A 13,927-nucleotide genomic window follows, 5' to 3' on the forward strand; every position below is an offset into this window, starting at 1 on the left:
CTAAAGAAGTTAAGGTGCCTGCAACCTTTTTCCATCTGGAATGATTTACTTGGGTTGATTTCTTTTATTTTACAAATCTGAGAGAAATCTCTCTCGGAAACTTCATATTTCTGTGGGGTGGTTGAGGTTTGGAGAAAACTTCAGCCCCGTTCTGTCTGGCATGTGGAAAACTCCACTTCTGGCTTTGATAGCCGTCTGAAATGGAAATAACAAGGCAGCGCAAAAATAGTTTAAAGAATTTGGAGGCAGTGACCTGGAGGAAAATCTACCTCAAGGTAGTTCCTCGGAGAGCTGCTTGTCCAGAGGCAGGTTGAATGTTTTAAGAGCTGACAGTCTTCTCAGACGGACAGTATGTGAATGCGAAGGAGCCGAGTAGGTGAGAAACTCAGAGTTCAGTCACTGTCTGCTCATATTCCTTTTTTTGCTGGATGTTTTTTTTTTCTTTTCCTTAAATAGTTAATGATTATATGTTTTTTAACACATTTATTCTAAATATTGCAAATTGCTTGTTGAACAGCTCTGATAGTTGTTTTCCAAACTGTACCAGTTATTTCTTTATCTGTAAAGCACTTTGAGCTACATCATTTGTATGAAAATGTGCTATATAAATAAATGTTGTTGTTGTAGTGTTGCAGATTAAAAACCTTCTTATATTGCCTAGATTTAGATTAATTTTTTCTGAATTTGTTTTAGCTGCTCAATGTTATCAACCTTCTCTTGAAATAAAGAGACATTTAAGCCTGTCTAACCTACAAGCTGTCGTGTGGCTCACAGTGATACAGCAGTAAATGTTTCTCTCTTTTAAAAACCTATAAAGATTCTTCACTTCCATGCATTTTGAAGAATATTGAAAATATTTGTTTTCTTCCTCTAAAGATTTGGTTTCATTTGGAACAAATGATGACTAAATTATTCGAAGGTAATGACATATGTTTTATCATTTTAAGAAATATCTCTAGCAAATAAGTTTAAAACATTTGGGCAAAATCGATAGTAGCCTGTGATTAGTTTTTATAAAATGTCACCGTCACGAGTGTATAACTTTCAAGGAAAGCTTAATTTGCAAATATGAATCCCCTAATTCTAGGGCTATTAAAACATTTAAATAAACAAATGAAGACTTTTTTATTTCTAAATGCAGAATTAAAAGTTTGAATTGGTGGCTTAGTTTCATTTTTTTTATGTAGAGCATAAGCACAGAACAGTAATCCTGTATGGTGTCTTGTCTTCCATCCAGACATTTGTTTCACCCACAATGTTCAAGACGTGGGCTCAAATGTCAGGAAGTGGGTACTGCTGAAAGATTTTTGGACCTTTCAGAACTGCAAAGGGGCTTACATTAATCTTCACCTCCACTTTTCCCTATGCCAGTCAATTAAAGATGTCAGCAATGTGAAAGAAAGCTTGCATTGTGTTTTACTGTGTGAAGAGTCTCCTGAAGCATTAGCTGCAATGACTTGGGAATATTCAGAGAGCAAACACGATTATTTGTTCTATCTTTTAGGCTGTTTTGTCATTTTCCATTCAGGGCTGTAATGAGAAGTCAACATTTAGGAGAATCAGTAAGCTATGGTATTAGGAACCTTTCAGGTAACTTATAACTGCTGCTGTTCGTGATTCCATGCTAATGATTCATACTGAGATGACAGTAATGCTAGAAATGTCTTTGTAACTATACATTTCACAGTGCTATGAACCATACATAGACCTCTTTGTATTGATTCTATGTTTATAAGTTGTAATTTGTTTCTGGCAATGGTATTCTTAAATCATTTATGTTTAGTTCTGTACAGTTTTTGCTACACACATTTATCAAATGTAAATATAGATAGATAGATAGATAGATAGATAGATAGATAGATAGATAGATAGATAGATAGATAGATAGATAGATAGATAGATAGATAGATAGATAGATAGATAGATAGATAGATAGATAGATAGATAGATAGATAGATAGATAGATAGATAGATAGATAGATAGATACTTTATTAATCCCAAGGGGAAATTATATAATGTTATCTTTGGGATTATCGAGATCCCTTCGATTTTTGTACAGAGCCAGAGGAAGTCTGAACCGGCTGACTTTGAACTTTTTATCACAACTGTCTTTCTACAGCACCGAAAGAGAAGTTGTGTTTCCCCCCTCCTACTGTGAAGAAGCTGTTGGAACAAAAACGAAAACGAGAGACCTCTTCAGCTGGCGCTGTGTCACCCACTGCTGGCCCTTCGGTGAGTGATTTTATGGGATCTGTCTGAAAGTACACACCAAAATGTTATATTTGCATTGTAGTCTTTCTTGATTACCTAACAATAAAGAGTGTTGTGTTCCAGATCCAAATCATTTAGTTATACTTTATGATTAGTGAGGAACTGTCACGTAAAAAGGAGCAGGAGGCGGTTGTAATGAAAACTTTATGTTAGTGAACTTTCAATAGTGACACGCTGACCATTTATCACACCCTTCTCCTAGGACAGGGGTGGGCAGTGTCAGTCCTGAAGAGCTGCAGTGGCTGCAGGTTTTTGTTCCAACCCAGTTTCTTAATGAAAACTCAATTACTACTGATGAAGCGCTTATTGTTTAAGTGAAATTTTGATGCTTCATTTTATTGGTCTCACTTGCTAAGTTTCCCCACCGTTAATTGCTTATTTCAATCGTAAAAAGCTGCATTCACTGTTTTAATGGCTCCTTATTAGCGATAAGATGTAAATGACAAAGCAGTCAGCAGTTCACCATCTAGCTTGTTTCGATTTACATCTCTGTGTGTTCATCATGCACTGTTTGATTTATTAAAACACTTAATAGAAAATGTGACAGACTGAAAATTATGCGTTTTAGATAGATAGATAGATAGATAGATAGATAGATAGATAGATAGATAGATAGATAGATAGATAGATAGATAGATAGATAGATAGATAGATAGATAGATAGATAGATAGATAGATAGATAGATAGATACTTTATTAATCCCAAGGGGAAATTCACATACTCCAGCAGCAGCATACTGATACAAAAACAATATTAAATTAAAGAGTAATAAAAATGCAGGTAAAAACAGACAATAACTTTAAATAATGTTAACGTTTACCCCAACCCCCCCCCCTGGTGGAATTGAAGAGTCGCGTAGTTTGGGGGAGGAACGATCTCCTCAGTCTGTCAGTGGAGCAGGACAGTGACAGCAGTCTGTCGCTGAAGCTGCTCCTCTGTCTGGAGATGACACTGTTTAATGGATGTAGTGGATTCTCCATAATTGATAGGAGCCTGCTTAGCGCCCGTCGCTCTGCCATGGATGTCAAACTGTCCAGCTCCATGCCTACAATAGAGCCTGCTTTCTTCACCAGTTTGTCCAGGTGTGAGGCATCCTTCTTCTTAATGCTGCCTCCCCAGCACACCACGGCATAGAAGAGGGCACTCGCCACAACTGTCTGATAGAACATCTGCAGCATCTTATTGCAGATGTTGAAGGACGCCAGTATTCTAAGGAATTATAGCCAGCTCTGTCCTCTCTTGCACAGAGCATCAGTATTGGCAGTCCAGTCCAATTTATCATCCAGCTGCACTCCCAGGTATTTATAGGTCTGCACCATCTGCACACAGTCACCTCTGATGATCACGGGGTCCAGGAGGGGTTTAGGCCTCCTAAAATCCACCACCAGCTCCTTGGTTTTGCTGGTGTTCAAGTGTAGGTGGTGTGAGTCACACCATTTAACAAAATCCTTGATGAGGTTCCTATACTCCTCCTCCTGCCCACTCCTGATGCAGCCCATGATAGCAGTGTCGTCAGCGAACTTTTGCACTTGGCAGGACTCCGAGTTGTATTGGAAGTCCGATGTATATAGGCTGAACAGGACCGGAGAAAGTACAGTCCCCTGCGGCGCTCCTGTGTTGCTGACCACAATGTCAGACCTGCAGTTCCCGAGACGCACATACTGAGGTCTGTTTGTAAAATTGTCCACAATCCATGCCACCTGGTATGAATCTACTCCCATCTCTGTCAGCTTGTCCCTAAGGAGCAGAAGTTGAATGGTGTTGAAGGTGCTAGAGAAGTCCAGAAACATAATTCTTACAACACCACTGACTTTGTCCAAGTGGGAGAGGGATCGGTGTAGCATATAGATGATGGTATCCTCCGCTCCCACCTTCTCCTGGTATGCAAACTGCAGAGGGTCGAGAGCGTGGCGTACCTGTGGCCTCAGGTGGTGAAGCAGCAGCCGCTTCATGGTCTTCATCACATGTGACGTCAGAGTGACAGGCCGGAAGTCATTCAGCTCACTAGGACGTGATACCTTTGGCACTGGGGTGATACAAGATGTTTTCCGAAACCTCGGGACTCTCCCCTGTTCCAGGCTGAGGTTGAAGATGCGCTGTAGAGGACTCACCAGCTCCAGCGCACAGGCCTTCAGCAGTCGTTCCGATACTTCATCTGGACCCACTGCTTTGCTGGCATGAAGTCTCCTCAGCTCTCTGCTCACCTGCGCTGCTGTAATTGTGGGTGGGGATGTCTCTCCTAGTTTTAAGCTTCAAATCATTTTGATGATATCCTTGGAAAGAAAAAAATCTACGATACAAGAACCTTACGTGCAGACTAACAAATAAGGTCTGAGATTGGAAAGGATTGGTTTATAATTAAGCAGTTGGGTTGGAATGAAAACCTGTAGCCACTACAGCTCTCCAGGACCGACATTGCTTACCCCTGTCCTAGGACATCAGATTTGAAATTCCAAACTTCTTTTATACTGATTGACCATCTTAATCTGGAGTATTAATAATCCTAAATTTCATAACAGATTATATTTAGGATGTTTTGTACAGTATAGGTTGTAAACAAGGTACCCTACATAGAAAGGAAAATCCAATAATGCATGTGGTGTTCAAAATTGTGGAACAACAAAACAAAAATGTGAAAGCTTTTTGCCCTTTGTAAATTTAGAACACTTTATTAAAAGCCTTCTCCTTTCTGAGCTTAATGATGAACAAATACAATTTATGGTACTTTTACTCATTTCAAACACAAAACCTGGTTTTTATTTTGACCGACACACATTGAGGAGTTAGGTGCAGTTCACATTAGGTTTGTTTAGAGACATTTCTGAGTTTAAAGTGTGTAATGATGGCGCAATGGTGATGTCCTTTAGGCTTTTGACTCTAGGTGGTCACTTGTGTTCACACATTGTAAAAAATAAAGCACGCACAAAGTTTTGTATATTCACAGTGCATCATATGCAAGTAATCTATAAAAAAAACATACATTTAATGAAGAAGTGTGGAAGGTTGATTCCTAAAAAATGTCATGACTTTGCCTGTTCATTTTCACATCAATAAATTGCAGCAGTTTATGAGAAATAATGGTACTATGTGGATGTGTACACTTAGCAGCCCCTTTATCAAGTATACTTGTTGTGGACTCTTGTTCATATCCAGAACTTCCTGAATCTTCAAGGTATGATTTAATAATATGCTCAAATCATTCATTGTGGATTTTGGTCGATGCATTCTCGAAAGCATCACTAAGTGTCTGCAGATTTGTTGTGCACACAACTATGCTGTAAAACTTCAGTTTCACCTCATTCCAAAAGAGCTCTGTCGGACTAAACACCTGGAAACTGAACAGGCCATTGCAGATGACTGAAGTCACTGACATGTTTGTGGAGCACCCTGAGGTGATGTATGCTTTGAGACACTGTGCATTATCTTTCATGAAATAGCTTTTTCAGAAAGAGTAAACTATGGCCATAAAAAGATGTCAGCCATGCTTAGATGCACAGAAGAGTGTTGATGATGCTCATTTAGTCCAAATAGGTACCAAGAATGTACTTCAGATGCCATTACGCTGCCACCATAGCTAGTACCATTGACAGAAGGCAGGACAGATCCATGATTTTATGTTCTTTAAATCAGATTTTGATTCTGACATCTAATTTTGCAGCAGAAGTTTAGTTTTGTTAGATCAGATATTCTAAATATTCATTTGGCCATTTATGGTCATTACTTTTCTTCCTGTTGTCTCATCTTCATATTCTAAGATGACAGGAGTGGAACCTTCTGCTGCTCTCTCCCATCCAATTCAGTGTGCCTTCTGAAATGCCCAATTGCACAGCAGTATTGCAAAGAGCATGTTATTTGAGTATTTGTCGCCTTTCTTATAGCTTGAATGAGTCTGGTCATTCTCATTGGTATTTTTTGTTATTGCATAATTCACTGTACGTTCTGTACTTCCTGAAAGTCCCAGGACATCAGCTGATTGTGAGATGCTGAAACTACAGTGACTGGCACTAGCGATCACACCATGGTCAAAGTAGCTTACATCATGCCTCTTTCCTAATCTGATGTTTGGTTAAATAACAACTACCCCTCCTGACGGTTTTCATAATATTGTTTTTGATGAGACATTAATGTAATTTAATTTTTTATTTACTTTTTTTATGTTTTACTTTTTTACTTCTTCTTTTTTACTTTTACTTTTTACTAGGCTTTATTATTCATTGGTAATTAAAATAGACAGTTGTAGTGAAATACTCAAGCAACTGATTATCTGATTTAACTAAGGACCAAACCGTCTTCCTCCCGCACCCCACGGATTTCACTGTATACCACCCCTTTAAATACAGTCATCCATATTACTAACCGAGAATGGTAAACCGGATGGCATGGACGCAGGTACACGGCGATGGGACCATGAGACGTACTGCGCAGGCGCATCTCATAAACCGAAGTTGTATCCACTGCGCACGAAGGAGTCACGGCCCAAAAACGAAAGAGCTCAACTGACGTGAATGAGAAATGAAGCAACAACGCACCCATAGCTAATGACTACCCACAGCCACACAAAAAAGAGGACTCTGTGCTGCAGCTCAGATTCAAACGGTAGAGGCTACGGAGGCCCCACGGGTCCATAAAGTACGAAAGGCGCAGGCGTCAGCGCCATATTGTGAGTGGCACTACTGCGGAGTGAAGTTAGGAATAATGTGCTGCTTGGGTCGACTAATGTATTTCAGGATACCCAGCGCCGGGGGTAGGCGAGCAAAGCGAGCAGGGGGCGGAGCCCCCTTGTTTTCTTTAACAGAGGGGTGCCTCCGGGAGTTGGCGAGCGAAGTGAGCAGGGGGCAGAGCCCCCTAGTAACAATAAAAAATCACTCCTGTTAGAATTTTCCAGTTACAAAAAATTCTTCTGTTTTCCTTGACTATGATTAATGTTTGCTTGATTTGGCCCCAGTAATGTGTCCGCATTCTTACCACAAGATTCCATATGGTTTCCTGACTTCGACTCTTGGTTCATATCCTTAGATTTTCTTATTTATTTTACATCTTCACTGTTATGGCTCGTTAACTTTGACTTTTTGATATAAATATAACAAATGGTTTTCTTGTTCCAAAAACCTGCAAATGATGTTTAAAAATTTTTTAAAAGACAAATGGATAATCAGGAAAATTTAAGTTGCTAGACAAATTATGACACAAAAAACAATAAAGAACAGTGCCAGGCAGATTGTGATGGTTGGGAAATGTAATGGTGGGAAATGAAACTTGTTAATAGAAATTGCAATAAAAAAACGCATTGGAGACAATACAGTCACACCCAGAGTGACTTGGGGCTATGACACAAAACGTTTTTGATTTAAAAGAAAGTTTAATTTTAAAGGGTGGGAGTAAAACCCCGATTTCTTGTTTGAAAGGCACACTAACCATCACATGTGGGACTAGTCCTTTGTTGATAGGTCACACTGTAGTATTTCTTGGAAATCAGGCCATCCTGTCTGCTTCCCAGGGTTTGGGACAAGGCCAAAATTAAATGTCAATAAACTGACTTGTGGTGAAAAGTGCCTATATGGAAACTTTATGTTTACATTTCATACAGAGTATACAGTATTTTGTTCTGTACACTTTCGACTCCTATGTCAACCTTGGAAAAGATTTGTTTATATGTCCTTATACTTCGAGATCTTATCAACGTTTTTATCGCAATGGAGTGTTGGCCCTCATTCTTCTTGTTTACTTTTGCCTCCTGATCTCCATTTAGGAGATCTCAAAACTTGACTTTCCAACATGACTTCATACGTAGATATTCTTTGCATTTCTTTAAGTATGGCCATATTGAGAGTATTTTTTTCAGTATTATAAAGTAATTAGGACTATATTTTTACTCCAAGATGTTACATGTGACCCCTTGGCTGGTACTTCCCTAGTTTCTTTTTAATGTCATTTTGTTTTTATTCGATCATTGTCCTCAGTATTTCTATCTTCATCTTCAGTTTCATCTCAAAGTGAGTTGATTGTACATAATTACACAATGCTGTAGCCCTCAAGTTCAGCTCTGGGTCATCTCTCTGGCTGCAAGTTTTTATTCCAAACAGTTTTACAAATCCTTGGGTCAAGCTTGCATCTAATGGATCTCATTGTTTGAGTGGCTAGGCTTTTTTCATTCTGTAATTTTGGATTTAAAAAAGTGTGTGATATTTATTTTTACAAGAACAACAGACATTCCTATTTTTTGCCAAATATTTGAATGTTTGACTTTCTTTTTAATGAACCTTTCCTGTGGAGTTTGCTTACTTAATTGCATTCACATTCTAACAAGCAGCACAGACACAAGTGTAGTTGGCACTGAATGCTAAAGTGAGCCATCTTCTTCTTCTTCTTTCAGCCTCTCCCATTAGGGGTTGCCACAGCGGATCATCTTCTTCCATATCTTTCTGTCCTTTGCATCTTGCTCTGTTACACCCATCACCTGCATGTCCTCTCTCACCACATCCATAAACCTTTGTTTAGGCCTTCCTCTTTTTCTCTTCCCTGGCAGCTCTATCCTTAGCATCCTTCTCCCAATATACCCAGTATCTTTCCTCTAAATACTTTCATGTAATTAGGAAGGAAAGTCTTGTGGCTCTCAAATTCAGTCCTGTAGACACGGGGTCTGCAAAGTCACTCCTGGAAAGCTTCACCGGCTGTAGGCTTTTAATCCAACCCATCACTTAATTAGAAACCAATCCTTTCCAAAAACAGACCTTATTTAAATATATGGCTTGTTAGTGTTTTAACTCTGCCATGTCAGGTCATTCTTTCTGTATATTGTAGCTTTTGTCTTCTTCAAGGATATTGTCCAAATGATTTGTAACCTGAAACAGATGAGTCGTTTTTAGGGTTGAGATGTTTGACACCAAGTCTATGAAGCTTTTATCAGTTTAATGAAGCACACTGTTTCAAAGCAGTGGACTGAACCTTGTATTGGAGCTTTACAACGATGTGAGCGATGAAGTCCAGAGCGTCAAATGTCACTGAAGCACTGGGAGCAGTCTGGTTGTTTCAAAGCTTTGTGCTGTCCACATGCATGAAAGGGAATGTGAAACTACCACTCGTATCTCGTATAAAGAAGATGTTGAATTAAATTTGGTATCCAGAAGTGTGGAGCTGGCAATAAAGTAAAGATCATGCTATACCATTCTTCGGTAGTGTAACTATTACAATGTCATTAATAATCTAGCTTACTGTAGATGCATTCCCTGAACTTTCTTATGTGTGCCCATTTTCACAAGCACATTCCCTAAACTCTGTTATTATACTCTTTACCCCTTAGAGCAACTATTCCCCAAGTACTAATATAAAAAATATTAATCATTCACATTTCCTTATAGCAAAAATCCCACTTACGTGATAAATAATTATGAATCATTGATGACTTATAATGTATTGTCACATCTCACCAGTACTTGCCAGCTCTGAGCACTGGTGGATTTTTGTAATCTTAATAGCACTAATGAGTTACATCAGCTTGGGCAGGAGTCGCTATCACTATTAGTTGGCATTCCATTATACAAATGAGCAGCTTTAGTGCCAGCTTTAGGGGAGCCTAGAAAAACAGCAAGCCTACCAGAGTCTCAAATGAATTCCAGCTCGTGCGGCAGCAGTAAGTGGTCCTTCTAAGAATAATGAGCTACCCATAAGAGCAATGTAAAGAGCGAACGTCTATTCGCACTCAGCTCAGGTGAGCACTGGTGCAGTTACTACACGTACAATATTTATAATGACAACAAATGGCATCTTTAGGACCAATGACAACAGGATTATCATAGGATCAAACTGAAGACCCAGGGTGCTCTTGGGGTCTTAGTGTTTGAGTGCACCTGTGCGATCGACAAAAGACAAGGTTGAGGAAGAACTTTGGCTGTGTCGAGCTCATCTCAGCTATAATTTCTGTTACCCAGCAGATTTTCAAAGCTTTGGATCTTTTTCCGGCACAACCAGGAAGAAGCCTTGTCTGCGTATCACTAGTAATTTTTAATCTTTCACTTTTTTTCTCTTCAGAATAATCCCAGATATATATTTTTAACCAGCTAGTTCATGGTGAATACACACAGGTGTCAATGGAAACAAGTTATAATAGAGAACTGCTGGTTCCTTTATCATCTGCATCTTATTGCTAATAAGGAACAGTAAAAAATGTGAATGCAGCTGTTTAAGTCAAAAATAAGCAATTATGGGTGGGGAATCTTAACTAGTGAGACGACTTAAATGTTTTGCTCATGCAATTCTCTTAAGTGCTTTCACATCAATAATTGTCTTCTCGTTAAGAACAAAAAACCTGCAGCCACTACGGCCCCTTGGCAGACCCTGCAGTAGACACCAGCCAAAACCGTAAATGTCCATCCCAGCCAGGTTGTGCTTTGAAATGGACTTCTGTCGTCATTTAACGCGCTGTTAATTCCCTGTTACTGCCTTCTTTTTTTAGTCCAGCTTTTGTTGAAATATTTCAAGCATTGCTGTGTGTTACACTGGGCTTATTATTTCTTCCCTTTTAATATTTTGCTTCTTTTAATGTTTTGGATATTTAAGCCTTTTCCACTAAACAGGACAGAAGTGAATGGCACCAAAGTAGCTGCTTCCTTTTGGCATTGTGTGTCATTTCCAGCTGTGCCCACACCGGTCATCCCTTATTGTCAGTATTTGGATACAATTAAATAATAAAATAAGACTTAAAAAGATGAATTAGGAAGAATATGGGAAAAAAAGTTCAACATTTAAGGCTATTGCAAAAAACAGAAATTTCCAAATTTCATTTAAATAGAAATATTATACTGATCTATTTATCAGAATGCAAAATAAGCCAAGAAGGCTAGCTAATTAAACAAGTGGAACATTTAGATGTAAGATTGACCCGTTGATTTTTAAAACTGGTGCCACCCTAGCAGTCCAGGACTGAACTTGAGTCACCCCTGACCTTGCATGGAATAAATGCAGCAGTGTCACAGTTTGAACAACACTTAAGTGACTTGCACAGTAATATGGGATTGGTGATTGAGTTTGTGGTTTTGAGCCAATGAGCCGCACTGCCCGCCACATCTCAGCACAATGCTGAGTGGCATACATTGCCAGTCCCAATTCTACTAATGTACTGTATTTGAACCTGACACCAGCTTTTTATATCGCATGGATATTGTTCCCAAATTTGGTCTTGGGGACCCACTGTGGCTGCAGGTTTTTGTTCCAACCAGGTTCAGAATTAGTTATAATAATTGATAGTAGCTGATTTCATTTAATTAGCTGGTCTTTTTTTTCCTCTTTATTCAGAAAAGCACAGCAGTATGACTTTTTTACATTTATACGAGATTTAGAAATATTTCTGTTTTTGCTATAGCTTTAAATGCTTAACTCCATTTTGTTGTTTTACTATAATTTTGCCCTTTTTCTGTGCAGTTTGCTGACTTCATTGTATCCTAATAATGACAATTAAAAATAAACAGAGCAGACACCCGGGGCAAACAATACTGAATGATGAAAGGCTGCAAGAACTTTGGCGGCAGACCCACTTATTAGTAAAAGATACATTGAATAAGAGCACAAAGGAAAGAAGAATGAAAAGGAGGATGAAAATATTGTTAAAACATAAAACAACAAAAAAACATTGGACCCATATAACTGCTTAGAACATGTCAATAAACATTTACCATTTAGTTTTGTAATGTCTATTTTGACCCCGAAACACTGAAAAAAGGAAATAGCAGCTCATTGTTATTAGGCTTGGAGCCCAATTAAAAAGTAGAAGTTTGATTGCAACCAAAAGCTGCAACCACAGTGGGTCTCCAGAACCAAGTTTGGGGACCACTGGTCTGAATTTTCTGACCTTGTATTATTATAGAGCTCCATCGACCCCATCTGTCAAGGCGCCTAATAGTTTTCTTTAGCTGCATTTTCTGAGTTCCAGATCAACTGCAAAGTCTGTTTCCTGTGTTGTAACCACAGCTGATTCCGGTCATCCACTCCACAGCTTTAACGCTTGCAAGAGTGAAGCAGAATAAAGAAACACATGTTTGTGTTATGGAGGTTATGACTAAGAGGCATCCTCCAAAGCTTTGCTCAGGGTTTCCTTAATCAGCTGTCACCCCCCTCGTTTTTTGGTATTTGAATGTCTGATAAATACATGCCAGTTCTGCACTTAGAAATTAGGAAGGATTGTGGGACTAATGAATGGTTTCTTCTTTCTTCCTGTAGGCACCAACACCAGTCCAAGCTGCCCAATCAGGTAATATTTTACATAATAAATTTTAAAATATAAACAGAAATTGAAAGCATTTCTTTAAGAATCTATACTCATGTCTAAGTAAAGAAATGATTAGAAGGCTTCAAATACAGGAGGCGCCCTAACTTGTATGTGTGCTCTCTAAATAGTTGATGAGGTTAAATTGAATCAGACTGTCGTGCTACTTATACTGTGGGAAATCACAGGTCATCTAATGCATGACAGTGAATCGGCCAACTCAAATGAATTGTAATGAAATGCTTTCATGACATCCACTTTATTACTATAAAATACATTTTATAGTCTGAGGACATTTTATTACTGTAAAATACTGAGTGGGTGAAACTACCCCAGTAAGTAGTTATGACATTACCATTTACCATGCCACTTTTAAAGTGATTGAAACAGGTTCATAGTATTTGGATATGAAAATTTAATAAAAGGCAGAAGCATGTGTTTGGCAGAATATTTCAGACAAAACTGAATTTTCGCTCGTCAGAAATGAGGGGGTGGGATTTAGCGACTACTGTGCTAGGATTGGTGAAGGTAATAGAGTTCTTGAATCTCAGAGCTCCAGAGGTCTGCAGCTTGACCCTTCTCCTTAAAGTCACAACTTGAAACATGCTGATGAGCCTCAGCATTCCCAAGGCAAGCAAAGCGCATGTTTAAAGTTGTGACTGTGCTCGCCCATGGAGACACGAGTGCAAGAAAAAGATGGACAGAATTACTGCACGAAGTAGCAATTTTAATTCAAGAAGCCCACAATTCATCATCCCCTCAGGAGTCTGCATCTGACAAGTGGTGTCCACCTATAAATGTGTGGCCAAAGATTTACGTGCACTCTACTGACAATTCACCAATCAAAAGCTTTGTCAGGTAAAATTGACAATTTTCATTTCTATACATATTTCAGGTTGTGTGCAGTGTCACTGAAATGCATAAATGAGGAAATAATTTTAAAAATACATAAATGAGGAAATCGTTTTAAAAATCCATAATGGAATAAGCAACAAAAATGCATTTCATGATGCATTAGAACGTGAGAACAATCTAGACAAGAACAGGCTATTCAGCCCAGTAAAGCTCACCAGTCCTATCCATTTAATTATTCTAAAAAAACATCAAGTCGAGTTTTGAAAGTCCCCAACGTCTTACTGTCTACCACACTACTTGGTAGCTTATTCCAAGTGTCTATCGTTCTTTGTGTAAAGAAAAACTTCCTAATGTTTGTGCGAAATTTACCCTCAACAAGATTCCAACTGTGTCCACATGTTCCTGATGAACTCATTTTAAAATAACAGTCCCGATCCACTGGACTAATTCCCTTCATAATTTTAAACACTTCAATCATGTGACCTCTTAATCTTCTTTTGTTTAAACTGTATAGGCTCAGCTCTTTTAATCTTTCCTCATA

The 13,927-nt window shown here is 38.7% G+C and overlaps 1 protein-coding gene across 1 annotated transcript in view; it reads left to right on the forward strand.

Moving 5' to 3' along the window:
• Positions 1-878: 878 nt before the first annotated feature.
• LOC114667970 (NF-kappa-B inhibitor delta) overlaps positions 879-13,927 on the forward strand; it is a 36,690-nt gene continuing 23,641 nt past the window's right edge. The window contains exons 1-3 of the mRNA XM_028823531.2: positions 879-919; positions 2,121-2,233; positions 12,486-12,516. Coding sequence (XP_028679364.2) covers positions 898-919; positions 2,121-2,233; positions 12,486-12,516 — 166 coding nt within the window. The 5' untranslated portion in view covers positions 879-897. The remainder of the gene's footprint in view (positions 920-2,120; positions 2,234-12,485; positions 12,517-13,927) is intronic.

Source organism: Erpetoichthys calabaricus, chromosome 17 (genome assembly GCF_900747795.2).
Source record: "Erpetoichthys calabaricus chromosome 17, fErpCal1.3, whole genome shotgun sequence".
Classification (NCBI taxonomy): Eukaryota; Metazoa; Chordata; class Cladistia; order Polypteriformes; family Polypteridae; genus Erpetoichthys; species Erpetoichthys calabaricus.